This window comes from Lipophrys pholis (assembly GCF_963383615.2).
Source record: "Lipophrys pholis genome assembly, chromosome: 2".
Lineage (NCBI taxonomy): Eukaryota > Metazoa > Chordata > Actinopteri > Blenniiformes > Blenniidae > Lipophrys > Lipophrys pholis.
This window is the reverse complement of record NC_137636.1, coordinates 18,394,922-18,413,753: the sequence shown is the minus strand read 5'-3', so window position 1 is coordinate 18,413,753 and position 18,832 is coordinate 18,394,922. Positions and strand designations below refer to the sequence as shown.

The window sequence follows — 18,832 nt, the reverse complement described above, 5'->3', positions numbered from 1 at the left end:
GTGTAAATGTGGGAGTTTCATGGATTTTAGAATATTGTTAAAACCACTTACATAAATGAGCCTTTGAAAGTACAAAAGCGCACTCTGGCAACCACAGTGTTAAAATCTGTCGAGACTGGCAGACCGAGGCCTCTGTTTGCTTTCCACAGTCCAAACTCCAGCGACAGCAGCACAGCGGCTGTGTCAAACAATCCTGGCTGGAGACTCCTGTTCATACAGATTATTCCCGCGTTAAACCCGACAACGATGGAGATTCCCGTGTACACGGTGGATGCCTTCACTAATGTGCCGTTCCAAGGAAATCCTGCAGCAATTTGTCCACTGATGCAAGTGAGTAAACTTAACTACACGAGAGTAAGATAACTCCAGTATGGCAGTCTGCTTCCGGAATTCACAGCATGCAGACCACATAGAAAACAGACCAGTGGATGCCAGTTTGGTGTGTTTGTTCACTCTATGATTCTAATGAGAAGGGAAAAACAGTTTGTCACTGTATCTTCAGTATGACGTGATTGTCTTAAAATCAGCACTCACCACTACTCTGTGTGAATACATCACATATATTTGAATGCATCTCATAGTGTGTTTCCAACAGGAGCTTAGTGATGATATGTACCAGAAGATTGCAGCAGAGATGAACTTGTCAGAGACTGCTTTCATCACCAGACTCAATCCCTCTGACACCTTCACTACAGGTATCATTTCACACTATTTGCTCCGATTTGAAATGTGTAATTAACAGAAACAGATCTTGGTGTTACAGGTTATAAAAATGATCCAATGGTACAGTTTTCTATCATGTTATCTAAAGCTGTTGGCAAGGAGGGGTACAAAAAAGCTTGTTCTCAAGTACAACCACTTGTGCACTGATTTAATTATATCCAATTACAAGAATTGTTGCTAAAATACTGCAGTGTAAGAACAACTTTAGTTCAGTGGGCAATAGGTCACTTCTTTTCTGCTTCAGGTGAAGGTTTATGAAGGTAAAATAATATTTGTTTAGAAGTTGCAGGGATTAGTTACTGACAATAGTTATAACAATGGATTATTGACTGACTACCCTTCAGGCAGCATCCAGCTACACAAGCACATTCCTCCAAGTGATGGCCTGTAGAACAGCAAATATACAACAGCAGGAGAACTGATTAAAACACTTGATTTGGTTAACAAGCATTTGTTTTATACATCTATTTTTTTTTCTTTTTCTGTTTGTATGTTCAAAACAAAAATAAATATACTGGTATGTGCTTCTGAAGTTCACTTAGGTCATTTTGCCTGTGTGTCCTTGTAAATGGAGTGCCCCCCCCCCCAAAAAACAGCCTGCCTCAGCAGTCTAGGTAACAATGTTAGACAATGCAACCAGCTGGCAGTTGAAACGCAGTATAAGTGGAATGTCTGCATCATTCACACATACATCCAGACTCTAAGTGTATGTCAGTATTTGCATTGATTAATTTCTTAAGTCTCGACCAGTATTCATATAAAAACTGTGAAGTCTTTAAACATTTAATTACAATACCAAAGTATTTTATACTACGAAGAAGCAATGCAATTTCTAGAGGCTGATGTCTCAGGCACAATACAACATTGGAAAAGTTATAGTTAAACAAAACATACATTTTCAGTAATATTCAGTGTTTTGTTGAAAGATTTTCAACTCTTCTGTTTAATGTCTTCAATTGTGAGCAGCGAGAAAAATCTGCTAATAATATTTTATGTGCGAGTACGATTAATTCTAAAATTTTACACTTTTTAAAACTTAATTACAATTATGTTTGCATGCATTAGTATCATACACTTCAGAAATAATTTGAAAATCTTAATGTCATCTGTGAAAAAAAATAATGCATATCCTCACTACACCTCGCAGTAGTTTGCACTGTCACCTCACTGGAATATCGCTGGTTCAAGTCTTTGTGGAGTTTGCATGTTTTCCCTGGTTTCCTTCCATGATACAACAACATGCTTTTGATGTTGACTGATGACTGTTTGTTCTATGATGGACTGGTGGCTTCAGTGAGATAAAGGTTCTAGAAGATGGATGATATCCTGACTCCAGTCTGCTGATAATCATTTGTTGACAAAGTTTCAAAAGGTTCCATGTGAAACATAGTAAATGTGTGTGACATTTCTCTCAAAGGGTAAAGTGTTGGATCCAGTGACTTTTTTTCTGCAAACTGCTTTTCCATTGCAGTTTAAAGTCACAATAAATGTGTCTTCAAACATTAGATCATGCACTCAGTCAAAAGGCCCCACCAGACTTGAATAAAATGCGCAATCTGAAAAGAAACTGCACCAAGAATTATCCTCACTTTGACCATCAAATACGTACATTACCATTTCTTAATGGAATTATTAAATTCGTATTCTTCTGGAATTTTACCCCAAACACACATCAGCATACTAATATTAAGATAAACTTCATTATGCTCAATTTATTGTTGTTTTTTTCTTCTGGTGTGGTATGTGAAGCAATATCTTCATGTTATTGTTTGGTTCCCTGTTGATCCCTGAACAAGTCTATTAACCCTCAACTTCTCACTGGTATGCAACCAGACATTGGGGCCAAATCAAATACGTGGATCACATGATCCACTGTGGTGAAGATGGAAAAGGGTGGTAAAAAAAGGGGGTTGTATTAAAATGCTTTGTGATTATCAGGCTCGAGGTTTCATCTGCGATGGTTCACACCAACCACTGAAGTGAACCTGTGTGGTCACGCCACTCTGGCCTCTGCTGCAGTACTGTTCCAGCATGAGAGTAAGATACAACACTCTTACAAGATCAAGATAGAATAGGGTGCTTTTAGGATTTATATGTCCATCAGCTAAAGCTAAAATGAGTCCCTGTGCATTTGTTTCCACACTGTAAAACTCAGCCAAAGCAGCTCACTAAAAGCAATATCAGTCAATGCAGCCACATTAGTCAGAGAAATCCACTTTGCCAAAACAGTTCATTGGTGTGTGTGTGTATTGCACTTGGTGTGCTGCCTTTATTCCTATAGAGAACATAAATCCCACTGTGGTGTTTGAGACTAGAAGTGGAGATCTAGCAGTCATCCAGCAGGGAGAAGGTTACGTCATGGACTTTCCCCTAAACCCACCCACCCAACAGGTACAGTACATGGTCAAATAAACAGCTCAGGATCCAACTACAGAAGCAGGTTGATCCAGTTTTATTATTTTTGTTATTATTCCAAACATATTTAGAAGTTTTTTTGATGTGAAAAAGTGTGCCTCTGCTCAAATAACTTTTCCAAAGCACTATCCTCTCAGGATGCCAGTGAGTTCAGAGACATTATCAAGGTCAGTATCAGCGTTCATCCACAATTTATGAGCTCCTCTGTGTGAACAGTTTGCATTAGCGTGACACTGCTCCTGTTTTCACCCGAGAGCATGAGCTCTTAATGAACTCTTTGCATTTATTTGCAGGTAGCAGTTGGAAATAACCCAGTTCAGGATGTTTCTTTGAGCTCTTCCACAAATAAGCTGTTGATTCGCCTGGCTGACAGCTGTGACAGGTCACAGACTAGTGCATGCTTCATTTTTGAAGCAGCTTTTTTCATATCCATACTTGTGAATGTGTGTCACTAATGGGTGTAAATGTTTGGTGTACAGGTCAGTGCTCACTGGGCTGAAGGTTGATACTGCTGCTCTTCAGAGCTGTGACAAGAGTGGACGAGTTAAAGGAGTTATCGTTACACTAAAAGGTATTCAGAGATTTGTATTTGGCATTTTCTCTGTTAAACCAGGACACTTTTCATTATTTTGTAGAATTATTTAAATTCGGATTGAATAAAACATCACAGTAAGAGCATACATTTCATAAAACATTACATATAAGCAAGATAATTGGGGGGGGGGGGGGGGGGGGGGGGGTGTAAAGGTTTTTGACTCGACAGTGCACACAGCACAACAGCGATGGATTTAAAATTATTGTAATTTTAAAGATATGACATTTAAACAATGAATAAAACAAAGGAAAAATACTTGGAATAGAATCTATAAAAGCTGATAATTTGCAGTTGCAGCTTGATTGCAGGCTTTTTTGGCATTTGCAACTGCTGAACATGAGAACCATCTAAAGAAAACATTTAGTTTTTCATGAGCAACTGTCTTGGTACAAATGTAAAGTCCTTTATCCATCTAAAATCCTTTATTTGACCAGGTAAAAATAAGTGGAATATAAACACGATTTCCCAAGAGTGAGCTGGCCAAAATGGCAGCATAAAAACATGGTTACAACAGTACAAACATCAAAAAAGTCAATCAATACGGCATGACGATCACAAGAGAATCCATATCTGGTTTCTGATATTTAAGGTTTTCTTCACCTCACTAAATGGGGAAGAAAAATGAAAAGCCTTTTTACCCACTTCACTCCTGATTCTTGGGATGTGCATCTGTGTGACATCCTGAGCGCAGACCAGGAATTGCTTAGATTTCCATACATGAGTAAACACACAAGTAAGAAGAAACCCAGGAACACATCGATAAACTTAACCAGCAGGGGAGTCTGCGGACACATAGTCGGGCAATATGCAGCAACATACACAATACAGTGGTGCACAAAACCAGATTTCTTTGTACTGGTTAGGGATTCACAAGAAAGTAGAATCCCATCTGAAAACTGTTTCCCGTCAATCTATCCTTTCTTTAAATGCTGCTACACCTCACTACAGGATCACCAGACAGCCAGCCATGCTATGACTTCTACTCCAGATACTTTGCTCCATGGTTTGGAATCCCAGAGGATCCCGTCACTGGTGAGGTTCTTCTCACATCTGAACTAGTGACTGCAGTAGCATGTTTAAACATACTCTAGGGTTATGTCGAGCAGGTATGCAGTGGTGACAATGTTTCATGTATCTTGCGGCATCTGCCGTATAAAATATGTAAAGAGCACCTGGTAGGAATATTCTGTTCTTGCAGGATCCGCCCATACTGTTTCAGGGAGCTACTGGTCCAAAAAGCTGGGAAAAAAGAAAATGCTTGGTAAGTCATTGCACTCAGGTAAATGGGACCAGACATGTTTAGAGGTGTTGTTTCTCTCTATAGTCTAGCATTAACACCTAGATCTTCTGTGTTTGTGTAGCCTACCAGTGCTCCAAGCGAGGCGGAGCGCTGCAACTTGAAGTGAGAGATGATGGTAGAATCAACATAGGCGGACAGACCGTCACTGTACTGCGGGGAACAATCATACTGTAAAGACACAAGCAGACAGCATGTACCTGCAAACAGAGGCCTTGCTCTATATGGTGGATTATTATGGCGTAAATAAATGGTCAAACACTAAAGCTTGGACTGGTAATTCTTATAAAGGGGCATAAGGGGACAGTAACACATCATGGATTAGAGAAAAGTACCACAATCTGTAAGAATTCACATAGTTTATTTGTGTACCAAATTAGCCAAGAACAGACTCGCATTGTGAGAAAAAAAAGAGATGCGCAAACAATTCAAGTAAAACCATACAAAAGTTAGAATCAGCCTGATGGTCCAGAGATCGCTACACACATTTCTCACAGTGCTGAATGAGAATCAAAATAATGAATCACAGATCGAGAGCATTAGATGGCTGCGAGCAGAATCACTGCCGCTCTCAATCTGTAGTTTACACAGACACATTAGCAGCTCCAACTGTGCCAAAAGTGTGCAGTGTAAACAGTTCTGGTCAGTAGCTCTTTGCTGCATCCTATTCTAAGTGATACCATGAAAAAAAAAATCCACATTACAACTTGCTGAGTTAGTGTAGTGCCGTCCATTCGTAGAGAAGTAAAACCGATTATGAAGAAAGCACAAAATCTGAGGATCAGCACTATGCTTAATGACACACTTCAATTGACTACGTAGAGAAAAATAAACTGTCGACTGTGATGTAGCTTTTTGACAGACAGGTATGAGCTTTTCCTCTGCATGGCAGCTGAATGAAATGGAGGCAACACATTGTCATCAACATACACAAGTCAAAAGACCAAATAACACCTGAAAATAGGCCAGTGTGCTGAAGGAGACATTTTAAATGGAGCTTAACTATGACTATCAAACTGGAGGTTTTATCACAATGTGCACAATGTAATGCAACACAAGTTATCACAGTGGCAGTTCTACACATTTAAACTTAAAGAAATTTCTTATGAACAAATAAACTCCTCCGGGTCGCTGCATCTTTTTTCATAGCGTAAAATGAACAACACGATCATGCTTCCGTTCACATTTGTTTGTGTTTAGATCAGCAATAATAGAACCCGTGCTAAATGCTGCCTGCAAAATGAAACAGAAGAAGCTTTTAATGCACAAGGTCAGTTATTCTATTAAATACCTGAGTGTTAAAACAAAGAGACCTTCATTCAAATTTACTTTGTTACAAAGAACACCCCGACACGTCACCCAGTCATCAACAAGCAGTAATTCTCTGCTCTGTCGAATTGAACCAGCCGTGCACTGCTCCATTGTGATGCAGACCGGTGATATGAAACACCATCCTGTTCTCGAGGAGTCCATTCACAGGCACATGCTGGGTAAGTGCTGGTGGGCAGCAGGAGGAAGCTGGATAATGTGAAGAAGGAGTTAAGGAAAAGGAAACATAAGAAAGAAAACAAATTGGTCGGGTAAGGCATTCCTGTTTCTAACAAATTACAAACAGACCAACCAGACAGAGTAAGTGGCACTGAACAGTGGTTTAGTAAAAGCAGCACAATGATTTCTTCAGGATATCATGTTCTCTTGCTGTAGATAGTTCAGCAGCTTCTCCACTGGTATGTAGCGTCGCAGAGTTGTGGCGGAGCCCACCATCAGCAGCTTGTGCTTCGCCCTGGTGATGGCCACATTCAGGCGACGCCAGTCCTTCAACAGCTCCCCTAACTGAGCGGAAAGACAGGAGAGTCGGGTCATGTTTACTGTAGCTTCTTCTTCGGTTTGAGAAGCACGAAAGAGAAAAGACAAGTGAAGAAAAACCCTTACGCTTCCCTCCTCTGCAGCACTTCTGACAAAAGAGAGAACGATCAGACTTTTGTCCCGTCCTTGGTATCTGTCCACCGTGTTCACCTCCACCCCAACAAAAGCAGAGGATTGCAGCAGAGCAGAGATACTCTTTAGCTGCTGCCTGTATGGGGCGATAACGCCTATATCACTGGGCTTACACCCAGCCTGAAAACAAGAAGACAGACCAGGGCTCAATAAGACCACACACAACTCCAATGATCGAATGTTTACACATTCCAATTCTGGCAAATGTGTGATTAACTATATCCTCAACACTTGAAGAATTATTGTACCTTTATCAAAAGTGACAGCAACACGTAGATGAGAGCAGCTTCAGTGTGATTGCTGATTCCTCCCTGCTCCACCGACTCCAGAGCAGGCACCTAAAACAAACAGTGGAGAAGGCAAGATTTAGACCAACAACCATTTTACGTTCTCAGTCTGACAGGAACAAAGGTGACGTTAACAGACTCGTTGGTAAATTACAGTTGGGCCAATTTGTAGAGTTGTGAAAGCTCTTTTAGTTGGTGAAATACTAATCAAAATAGGAAGATTTCTACACAACAGTCATTAACCCAGATCCTTTATTTCCTCTTCTATTGTGCTGCGTAAAGGAAACAAATTCTATTAGAAACCATTTCTATGAATGAATTGTATTATTTATTAGCATTACCTATTCATTATCAAAGCCTCTTTATTCACGATCCTTCCCTGATAGCATTCTATGCTTTGGAAATACTATAATAACCTCTACTAGTAATGAAAAAATTATAATCATCGAAAAGTGATTTCGGATCTAATGTTGTCTGCTGCCCATCAAGGTGATGATGCTTCCAGTCAAAACGCTCTCAGTGGTGCAGTTGTAAAAGTGCCTGAGCACCTTGAGAGGGCACTTAAAGTCCCTCAGGTGTCGGAGGTGTAGAGACACTGTTCAGCTTCTTCACCAGAGTGTTGATGTGACTTGACCAGGTCAGGTCCTGTGTGATGTTGACACCCAGATGCTTGATGGCTCTCCACTCTCTAAACCTCAGTTCTGCTGAAGCTGAGTGGGTGGTCTTCCTGCTGTTGCTTCTTTGGATAATCCACAATCAGCTCCTTGGAGGAGGCTGTTGTTTCTGCACAAGTCCTCCAGGTTGGCGAGTACAGCAGAGGGCTCAGCAAACATCCCTTGGGAGCACCGAGCTTCAGGGTGCGTGAGGAGGACAGGTGATTCCCCACTCGAACCAACTATTGTCTGCTGGTCAGAAAGCTGCAGACCTACCTGAACGTGTACATAATTCACCTTCCTAGTGTCCAGGTGGGCCAGGGCTGAGTGTAGCAGGTGGTTGATGATGCCGTCTGTGCTCCTGTTTGGCCAGTAACTGTAAGGATCCAGGGAGGCAGGTCGGGAGGTGGTGATGAAGCTTTTGACTAGGAGCGGCAAGGCTCAGTCGGTAGAGCAGTTGTCTCCCGATCGGAATTTTGCAGGTTTGATTCCCATCTCCATATGCCCAAGTGTCCTTGAGCAAGATACTGAACCGTTATTTGCTCCCAATGGAGTGACATCCTTGCATGGCCGCAGCCTCCATTGGTGTGTGAATGGGTGAATGTGATTAACGCTTTGGGGCTGCTCACAAAGGTGAAAAGTGCTAAATAGGCGAAGTCAACACACCATTTAGTCTTTCAAAACATTTCATCACCACAGAGGTAAAGGCAATGGGCTGGTAGTCTTAAAGTCAACTGGGCTTGGCTTTCTCTGGGACATGAACAATGACAGACTCTTTAAAGCCCCTGGAGATGATGCACCGGCGAGCGAGAGGTTGAACTTCAGAGCATCGCGGATGCCTTTGTTCATCCACGGCTTCTGGTTGGGAAACTTCCTGATAGTTTTTTTGGCGGAATGTCCTCCATTAGTTTCTCCGATAAATTCCATAACCGCTTTTGTAAACACGTCGACGTTACCACCGGAGCTGCGTCAGAACATTTCCCAGTCCTTTGTCTCAAAGTCATCCTGTAACGTGGCCTCCGACTGGTCACTTTGTACCTGGGCAGGAGGAGCATGGAGGCGTGGCCTGACTGGCCAAATGGTGGTTGAATCATTGCTGCATGGCCGTTTCTGAAGGGGGAGTAACAATGATCCAACATTCTGTCTCCTCGGGTGGAGAAGGCAATATGTTGGCGAAGTTCCATCATCATCTTCCTTAAATGAAGCCGTTTAAACTTACCTGAATTAAAAATCTGCTGCACATAAATTTACTTAAGTTTACTCACCATTGAGCAATCCAGGAAGCAAACAGGGTTGCTAGGCAACAGTGTGGCTTGTATCCATGTCAAGTCGTGCTGAGGGTGAGTCTGAGAGTAGGAAGTCAACTCGGACTGGACGGAGAGCAGGAAGGGCAGGGTGAGCAGGGCCGTGGCCGTCCTCTCTGATCCACACTCCAGCCGCCCGTCATACATCAGAGAGTTACTGAGAGACATGATCTCCCTGAAGACACACCACAAACATGATTTAACAAAGAGGGGGAAATGAGTGCATCCAAACAGGCTGTGATGTTTGCTATGCAGCTCTACTGGACAGAGCAGTTGTGTTGATTTCCATTTGAAATATAGAGTAGATTCAGACTTCTTTTATCAAAGCGAACATGCTGCAGTGTGCATGTTGTCTGGGTACCTGTTCATTCGGTACTGCACGTTGAGTTGAACTACGGCCTCACTGTGCAGCTCCAGCCGCTTAAACAGACTTTCATCCATCCCAAGTGACCTAAAGGAAACAATGTTAATAAAGGAAGAACCAACATTCCCCAACACATTTTCCCAATCCTCAATCTTCACATTTTAAAGTGATTTGAAATTATCAAGTTTTCTGTTCCCCAACAAAACCAAGTACCTCACCTTGCCTCATGGTTTTGCACTATTGGCGGCAGTTGTTGATGGTCTCCAACCAGCACAAATCTCTTGGCGTAGAACAGGGGTCCCAGACAAATGGGCTGACTGATCTGTGACGCCTCGTCTATGATGCAGAAATCAAACTGGCGACGGGTGAAGATAGGATGCTTGATGCCCATACAGGTGGTCGCCACCACCAGCTAGAGACAGAGAGAACAAGGGGAAGGAATGTAGTGACATTGTAATTTCAAATTTAATAAAACAGTCACTTGAATATCCGAGCAGACGTTTAACCGAGTACAATACTCCATAAACCTCTTACCTCTTTGTTATAAAGCTGCTCGAGCTCAGACAGAGTGTTAACCCCCTTTTTCCGCACACTTTCTTCAGTGTACGGGAGGATATCTGGATGGACCTAAAGAAGGTAACAGAAAAGAAGGAAACACGAGTTGGCATACAATAAATATAACCGTACATCACCGCCAATTATTTTATGACATAATGTTTTAGCATTGATTTAAATTTTTATTTAATCTTTTTTTTTCTCTAGATCTTAAAACTAAAATCTCCACAATGACACATTTACTGCTATAAAAACAGTTTAGTAAAAACAGTACTTCAACTCTAACACACCTTCTGTCCTTGTCCCAAGCGCAGAAATCCCACCCTGAAACGTTTCAGCTTTAGAAGGATGTTGTCCACAGCAGAGTGGGTGTAGCTGGTCAGCAACACACTGAAACCACATGCATGCAGGATACGAACCTGAGAGAAGTGAGGAGGGTAGAAGGAGATAAAGCAGACAGAGAGAAAGGTGGAGGAGAGAAGATTAGAGATCAAGTTTCACAAGAACAAAATAATACTGAAAATTATAAAAAGATTAAATGATGGAGCATTGTCTGTAAAGTTACCAGAGTGCAGATGGTGGTGGTTTTGCCCGTACCAGGCATGCCCACAATCAGTGTATAGTCTTTGGATAACAACACCTTCTTCATGGCCTGCTTCTGGGGTTTGTTGAGACCTACAAAGACACACACAAATCAAAACAAAAGAATGATCACACAAACACACGTCTTTATATTAAAATAACTGTGAAACATTGTGGAGACATCAACTCCATTAACATGAACTTTGAAACTGAAACTTCAGCATCAGCACACAATTCCAGAAAATGTGAGCGTCACCCAAATTTTTGTTTGCGACCTGTGGTCATGGGCGATAAAACTGCCACTGTCCCAGGACAGGAGATGTGTTAGTCGAGGGGTGGGGTGGAGTCACCTTTGAGGATTTCAGCAACAGTGTCTTTGACTTCTCTGGGCAGAACAGAGCTGAGGTCAGAGATAAACTCTGGAGGCTGAAGGTCAACAACCAGCTTCCTTAGACGATCACTGCACAAAGAACATTTTCAATTGATTTGAGGGACCACTCCGTGCCCCAAACACAAGTCGCCACTGTGTGAGAAACGTGTTAGATATACACCATAATGTGCATGTGATGCTTTACCGCTGCGCCTACCTGTCTGGACTGCTCGCCATCAGTCTGGAAAGATTACTGAGGTGGGTGGCGAGACCTACCACACCTTCATCGCCGTCCAGCCGAAACATCATGTCACCGAATTTTGACAGGTCCCTAGTGAACCAATTGAAGGACAAAATTAGAAAGAAAAAAGAAAAAAAGAGTTTAGTGAGCTTCCTGACAGTCAAAATCTGCGGGTGAAGGTGGATTTGTTCTCGCCTGTCTAGAGTACAGCTGGCTGACGTTCTGCCGACTTCACGCAGGTAACCTGTGGCCAAGCCAAACAGACGACCTTCCTGGTCACTAACAACGATGCGGTCTCTGCTGGCCAAACCAATGTTGGTGAAGCTTTGTTGTGAAGCAGCACCAGTCTGCAGGAAATGATGAAGGTAAACGCCGTCAGACTGCACGGTCACCGGGCCTTTGAGCCGCAGGTTCCCCACACAGCTCCCACACTTCTCGCTGGAAAAACAAATCCCAGTCAACTGCACAGAAAACTTTGCAGTAAAATGTAACAACACAGCAGTTTTCAATGTGTGACAACGCTTGCATTAGTGGAGACAGCTTTGCACCTTTCCTCGGGGCTCTGAAGCCACACGCGCTTCCGACTGTTCTTAGCCTCCATGGTGGCGCCTTCCAGGCAACAAAGCAGCAGCCAATGGGAAAAGTACTTCAGATGCAGCAAAGTCAAGTGACTAGTCTGTTCCTGCAGAAAGTCACGCACAACTTCCCCACAGACGTCTGCAGAGCCTGGATCCAGAGCTCTGGACAGAAGGTGAAGGCAGAGGCAGAAAACGGAGCCGAATGATGTGAGAATGATTGGACAGAATTTAAAGCCAATAATTTCCTCAGCTGACCAACTCTGATCCTCTCATCAGAAAACGTTCAACATGACTTCACTTCATCAATACGGGACTGGAATTTAAATGAAAATGTTTACCTCTCATACAAAGCGCAGTTCCTTCTTTGTGGACAGTATTGGCAGGTCTGTCTGTCTGTCAGGATATCAGGCAACGTGGAAAGGCGGCTCTGCTCTGCTTCTTTCCTCACACAGTTGTGTATATGATGGACCAAAGTGTTTCTCAGTTTTATCAGCTCTGCCAGAACAGTTAAGAGAGAGAAACATTACAAAGGAGAGACTGTTGTCCCCACTGGTCACATAGAAAGACTTTGATGGAAACGTATTTTATTGTTAAAGCAAACCTTGTCATTTGATAAAGGGAGATGAACACTAACAAAGCAAAAGTGAAACCTTTAGTTTCCTGCATTAAATTGTGAGACAATCTAAATCCAAGTCACAAGAACAGACAAAGAAAGATATGGTAGTTTATAATAACAGACAATGGTAAAAAAAAATCTAATTCTTTGTTGAACATATCCATTCAGAGGTGGAAACGGTAAGTGAATTACTGAATACTCTTCAATTAGTGAATCTCGCTTCTTTTGGAGTCGCTGGCCAAGGCGTTCTCTCACCTTTTCGACCAGCACTTTGAATATCTTAATATCTGATGTGTTTGATAAAGATATGGACTATTTAATAGTTTCTATGATATTAGTTTAATAATAATAATAATAATGCAGGGGTTTTATATAGAACTTTAAGTGTTTTACATTGCATTATTCATTCACTCCTTACTGGATGGTGGTAAACTACGTATGTAGCCAAAAACTTAAATTGTTAGATGATTGTTTTAAACATGTACAGTACCTCTGCGGTCCATGTGACTCGGCACTACAGGGTGCATGTTGCCAGTCTTCAGATAAAGCAAGAAACCAGCTTCAGGGTTGTATCTCTCCAGGCTCATCAGTGTGTACAGAATCACCTACACAAACAGGTACAAGCACTCTTTAATCGGAATAAAATGGATTTTTCACTTCACGGGTGTGAATGTATGTGTGCACTATTTGGAGCCGTACTGTGCCCCCCCCCCACCCCCACCTGACTGCGATGTTCGATCGAGTTAGACTCCCTCCCAGTTTTCAGTTCCAGCGGAAGCGTCTTCTCCTCTGAAAATCTGTGACTGCCATTTCGAGGTCTTTGAATTTGAACCCGCGCCGTCACATCGATTTTTCCTTTCAGGCCAAATCTCGGGGCCCAAACGTTCTCCTCTATGTCTGCCAGCTCTGTGATTGACACAACTGACGTCGTCTCCTGACACCTGCCAGGAGCTCGGCTGTTGCTACGGCTGGAACCATGGAGACAGATATCAGTGTTTTTTGATGACCATTTCATAAAGAGATTAATCTTTACATTACATAAAGGTGTGTGTGTGTACACATACATTTTAAGGGTAACGCCCTTTGGCGCGGGAGAGTTGAGGTAATCTTTTGCCCAGTGTTCGAGTGAAGGCAGATAATCATGCATTTCCTGTTTCATCTCTTCCTGACCAACACCTAAACTGTACCTGTGAACAGAGAGAAATACAAACATGACTGAAAAAAACAACAAAAACTATTAAGATGAACATGTAAAAAATACACTGATTTCCTGCCTGGGCTCTACAAATGTCACTTACAGCCAAGTGTTCAGCTCTTGACCACTTTTGTTTGAATCTTTATGACATTGTTAAAACATCATATTGGACTTGACTGCCATTTATAACATCACATGGAACAAGAAGATCTTGAACCTCCATATATTATATAATGTATATGTATAATTAGACCACTTACATGTCTCCGAGGTACCGAGGGCTGCACAGCGCCTCATCGGCAAACATTGACAGTTTCTCTAAAGAAAAATCTTTCCCCTGAGCAGCTCTCTGGAAAACTTCATGGACCATAGTGCCGTTTAGCATTTGCTTGGACCCCCCGTCAAAGCTCTGCATCAAAGCAAAAAAAACAAAAAACAATGAACATATAATTATACGGCATAATAGTCATTGCTATTATGACGGGGATGAGCCATGTGGAGTTTTTAATGATTTGAACCACGGATCCCTGAGGTATACCACAGGTAAACAACTGTGAAGTAGAACTATGATTCCTAATATCATTAAATGTGCTATTTCTGAAGTCAAACAGCTGCTGGTTTAGGAGAAGCTATTTACATGTAACGTCTGATAGTATATAACGCTGCGGAATATTTACTAGAATTAAAATCTAACAGTGACCACAATCGTAACCTAAAAGAAAAGTATCGAGCAGCTTAAGGCACAAGTTTTCTATACTGTGGACAGCTACAGATCTAAAATGTTTGAAACAAGCAATTTTTCTCATAACGGAATGTGTAAGGTAAATCATTAATCTCAAAATGTATCCATAAAAATAAACTTTAAGAAACTGAAGGAAATACTTTAAACAATGGTGTGCAGTGTTATTTTTTTTAGTGTGTGTTTGTACTGCAGCAGACTTAAGATGAGCAGGGACAGAGCCAGAAGCCAGTGACTAAATGATTAGTCGATGAGTTCATCAACGTTTCTTTGACGTAGTCAACATAATCTTACCTGATACCTGTAGGAAAAGAAGAAACCCATTGAAAAGGCTTTTGGTTCTTTTTATATTTAATTTATGTTAACCATTTATACAGCTTGCAGCCATCATTTAAATACCACTTTCATCCCTTAGATACAGAGGAAGGACCTTAAAGCTCTTTTCCACTTCCATAGTTGATGGCGTACATAGTATTTCCAACAACGGACAAAAAATCCTAGTAAGGCCTTTTACCTTGAACATATCTCCGAGGACTGCACGCCTCATGCAGCGGATGGAACTAGAGATGCTGGTACCCGAGATGAGACTGTCAGGTAGCAACACCAGGAAGCCCTGCTCCCTGTCCACCAACCAGGATCCACCATCACAGTGGCCCTCCAGATGCACCACGTCACCACAGCAAACAGGCGTCATCTCCCTGAAGACACCCAGGATAAATTGTTTTATATGCACCCGAAGAAAGGATGACCCACCCAAACAGCATGACCAAAAGTCAATGAATCATAAAAAGGTATCCTGATCCACATCCGACACGTGTTTATACTGTCATATAATCCAGACCAGACATGGGCAACTGGTGCCTGCAAGAGAAATCCTAGGAGGCAGTAAGTTATTGGTTTCACAGGTGACATAAACAGTGAATGCATTTAAATCAGCAACCTATAGTAATTACTCTCAAAGTACATGTAGCACTAAATCTTCGACTGAACAAATTAAAGCTACACAATCAGTTTTTTCATTGAATTAGTAGCTTTCTGCAATAAAAGTTTAAATACTGCCTCAGTTCACTTCTCTTCATACTACAATGTCTTATGAACTAATCTTAACAAGAAAGTTGATAAAATAGGACTAAAAGCAGCAAAATTAAATATTTCCTCTTTTAAAAAAAAATCGACGTTGAAAAGTTGGCATAAAGTAAATTCAGGCTGAATCAGGGGAACTGAAGGAATGAGTGATTTATGAAAGCTGTGGAGATGAATATGCTGAGAGGGTGGACGTGCAAAGAGACAGCATTACCAGCCATCTTTTAGCAGACATGTGTCTGTTGGGTGAAGAGTCTTGGAGCAAGTGATGCTCAGAGTTTTCTTGCCAGGCTCCTCCTCAACATCCACCACCCAGTAGCGGTTGTTTAGGCCTCCGGACAAGATCACATGATCTGGTACTTTACTGTCGGGACACAGAAGGCTTTCATCATACAAGTCCTCAATCTTTTCAATACATACAACTCTCGACTTCAGGCTCCCTCTTCTTTAGATCGAAAAAAGCAATAGTGTAGTGGGGTTTATATTTTGAGTAAATTCATTTAAACATTTACAGCGGTTTGTTTGAAACGAGCTAAATATGTGTCTCACCGAGGTTTTTTGGAAATGTCCTTTGTCACAAGACTTCCGTTATGATCCATCTGCTCTGCAAACCAGCTCTCATCAAAGTGCTCCTCTGTGGGACCTTCAGGTGACACTCCGGTTTTTTCTGATTGGTACAACAGGGAAGCAGAGATGTGAAACCAACAGAAGATATGAAAAGGGAGACATACTCCAACAATATGATAACGTCAGGGTTAATATGATGAAATAACTTTATTCCTCATCCTGCACAAAAAGCACAGGCTAAAAAAAAACATGCAAAAAGGAGCACAGGCCCCCACAGGGGGGGTAGTGGAAACGAGTGTCAGGGGTGCTGTGATGTTTGGTGTGAAGACAGTGGTCCTGTCTCAGGCATAACACTAAATTTATAATATTCTATGCATGCAATCTTGATAGAAATTCTTGCGATTTTCATTTAATTGGATGGTCAGCAGAACTGTCTAAACGTAGACTTCATTACGTGAACAGTTTTCAGTCTACGGTTCCTTGCCCGAGTCAGACGTAGGCTTGGTTGGTACTGCGACTCACTTTTAGACAAACAAGGCCTCTTGCTGTATTTGACAGTGAAAAAGGATCAAGTTTGTAAAATAAATCACATAAATTAAAAATGGAAAAAGGGAAATGGATGGTGATCTGTGTACCTCCAACTCGCTGCTGATCTGATGCCTTGGTTATATCTCCGTCTCCATCTCCGTCTCCGTCCGATGGTTTTGTAGTTTCCTTTTCTCTGGGATCAGCTTTTCCATCCAGAGCCTTTATGACAGTCGATGCACTGAGTTCGGCTGCAGGATCCGAGCGACTGTGTCCGTTACACTTGTATCTCGTTTCAGGAGCTTTCTGCTCCGTTGTTTCAGGGAAACCAGGATTTCTCTTGTCTTCTGTAGACTTTTGCTTTTCTTCCAGAGAGTGGTGAGTAACCCGCTTCGGCTGCATCAGTGTGTTTCTGCCCGATTGAAAATGTGCTTCAGCACCTCTACTGTGTCCCAGTGACCCGTTGGACTTGTCGCTAGAAATATGAAGTTTCTTCACAGGCCCTGGTGGTTTTAGACTTCTACCTGGGGGGCTGATCATCTGAGCGATTGGTGACAAAGACATAATATAGTTTGATCTCTTGGCTTTCTGGGATTCTCCAGGTGGGCTCAACAGTCTTTTTAATGGTCCACAGCACCCATCTCCTCTCGTAGTTCTTCCTCCCTCCACAGTGGTTCCCCTCTGTACTCTCAGACCTTTAGAGCGGGGACTACGACAGATGGGAGACAACTGGCCCAGCTTTGCAGAGAACACCACATCTCTGCTCCACTGTGTGTCCTCTACACCTGCCTCTCCTCCACATGGCGATCGAGGAGGTCTGACTTGACTGTTTGGGGTTTCAGGTACAAAAAGAAGATCTAAGGGAGACGAAGGTATGTTCTCAAGGTCCCTAAGGACGTTCTTCTTTGACGGGGTGTGGAGCTGAAGTGGAGGACTTCCAGCATCTTTAACTGGAGGGTCAGTCTTGATGAGTGCAGAGGCAAAGACTGAGAATTTTGTGGATGTTGACGAGTCCTAACGAAAGAAATAGTCAAATCTTTTAATACAAAAAAGGAAAATGAATATAACTTCATGCACACAAAGGGGAGAAATAACTTGCCATGAGAGAAGATAAACAGGTGAAAAGAAAAGGGGCAAGACCACAAGTTCATAACATTTCTACTGTCTGTCTCCAGCTGTAGCAACCTTTTGTTGTTAGATTCCTGGTTGATGTAGTATAAACTGTCTTTACCATGTTGCTATTCTTTATACGAAAACTCAAATTAGATATACAAAAAATCTGTAATAAAAATGTATCCAAACTATTCCCACAGATAAATTAAATTGAATTAAATAAACTTTGTCTTTGACATCTCCATCAATAACACCATGCAAAAATCAAGTTCAATGGAAAATAATTATGTGTCTTTTTTATTCTAAGTGGGTTAAAGTGCATTAAAGCTGTTTACATTTATGTGTAAAAACAACAAAAAACACTCAGAACCGCTGAATAATTTAATGACACAAGTTTGGGTTTTCTTCTTACCTTTTGGTTTTGGAGGGAAAAGAATGATGAGATGTTTTTCTGTCCTCCGGGTAACTTTAAGAAACCACAAAAGAAATGTAGTAAATTACACAAAACGTTGCACAGGTGCAACTAGTTTGTGGCTTGATTCAGTGGTTCGAGGTGTATCGGACAGAAACGACACAAATTGTCCGTGCAGGTAAAGATATGTTTGCTGAAACAAACACAAAAAAGTACAAACTTCACTAGAACAAAGAATAAAGTATACAAGAATCACATAACAGGCCATTTATAAAAGGAGCAACTTATATTATGTGCTGTAAATTGTAGTTAAGTACAAGTGAAATACAAAAAAAAAAATCATAAAAGTTCCCCTAAACAGTACTAAATTAGACTATCTTGAGTAATTCTTAATTCCTTGCCTTAATTCATAATTAAAACATCAATCTATTTCATAGGATTTATGACATTTAACCCAGCAATGGTCTTTAAACATTATACCAGGAGAAGAAACAGTTGACAGTAGAGACAGTAGCTGGTGACTGGGGACATTTTGCTGTTCACAGCAGAGACTCACCTTGGCTTTCTTCACTTTGGTCCTGTTCATTGTCAAATGTTTTTATCTTCTGCCTTTCCGGAGC

At 41.6% G+C, this 18,832-nt stretch overlaps 2 protein-coding genes across 2 annotated transcripts; one reads left to right on the top strand and one right to left on the bottom strand.

The window, feature by feature from the left end:
* The first annotated feature begins 165 nt into the window (after positions 1-165).
* On the top strand, positions 166-5,293 carry pbld (phenazine biosynthesis like protein domain containing). Its single transcript, XM_080493569.1, has 10 exons — positions 166-330; positions 596-695; positions 2,662-2,760; positions 3,005-3,114; positions 3,276-3,305; positions 3,432-3,520; positions 3,618-3,709; positions 4,682-4,765; positions 4,932-4,994; positions 5,095-5,293. Exons 1-10 carry the CDS (start codon positions 247-249, stop codon positions 5,205-5,207), a joined length of 864 nt encoding a protein of 287 aa, XP_080349695.1. The 5' UTR covers positions 166-246; the 3' UTR covers positions 5,208-5,293.
* An 80-nt stretch (positions 5,294-5,373) lies between these two features.
* Positions 5,374-18,798, bottom strand: dna2 (DNA replication helicase/nuclease 2; the record flags this gene model as incomplete). Its single annotated transcript, XM_080458069.1, has 24 exons — positions 5,374-6,557; positions 6,717-6,863; positions 6,963-7,148; positions 7,277-7,366; positions 9,234-9,447; positions 9,634-9,723; positions 9,855-10,048; positions 10,171-10,263; positions 10,482-10,610; positions 10,757-10,866; positions 11,124-11,233; positions 11,361-11,474; positions 11,580-11,822; positions 11,933-12,124; positions 12,301-12,457; positions 13,069-13,183; positions 13,300-13,546; positions 13,643-13,765; positions 14,034-14,182; positions 15,027-15,210; positions 15,810-15,959; positions 16,145-16,262; positions 16,798-17,701; positions 18,769-18,798. The coding sequence occupies 24 exons, from the start codon at positions 18,796-18,798 to the stop codon at positions 6,504-6,506; spliced, it is 4,143 nt and encodes a 1,380-aa protein (XP_080314195.1). The 3' UTR covers positions 5,374-6,503.
* Between the last annotated feature and the right edge of the window lie 34 nt (positions 18,799-18,832).

What these genes read in the sequence shown, in the direction of transcription:
- pbld (XM_080493569.1), top strand. Translation starts at nt 247, where the DNA reads ATGGAGATTCCCGTGTACACGGTGGATGCCTTCACTAATGTGCCGTTC. An exon ending in CTGGCTGACAGCTGTGACAG is followed by an intron (nt 3,521 to 3,617) that starts GTCACAGACTAG and finishes TTTGGTGTACAG; the next exon opens with GTCAGTGCTCACTGGGCTGA. An exon ending in AGTTATCGTTACACTAAAAG is followed by an intron (nt 3,710 to 4,681) that starts GTATTCAGAGAT and finishes ACCTCACTACAG; the next exon opens with GATCACCAGACAGCCAGCCA.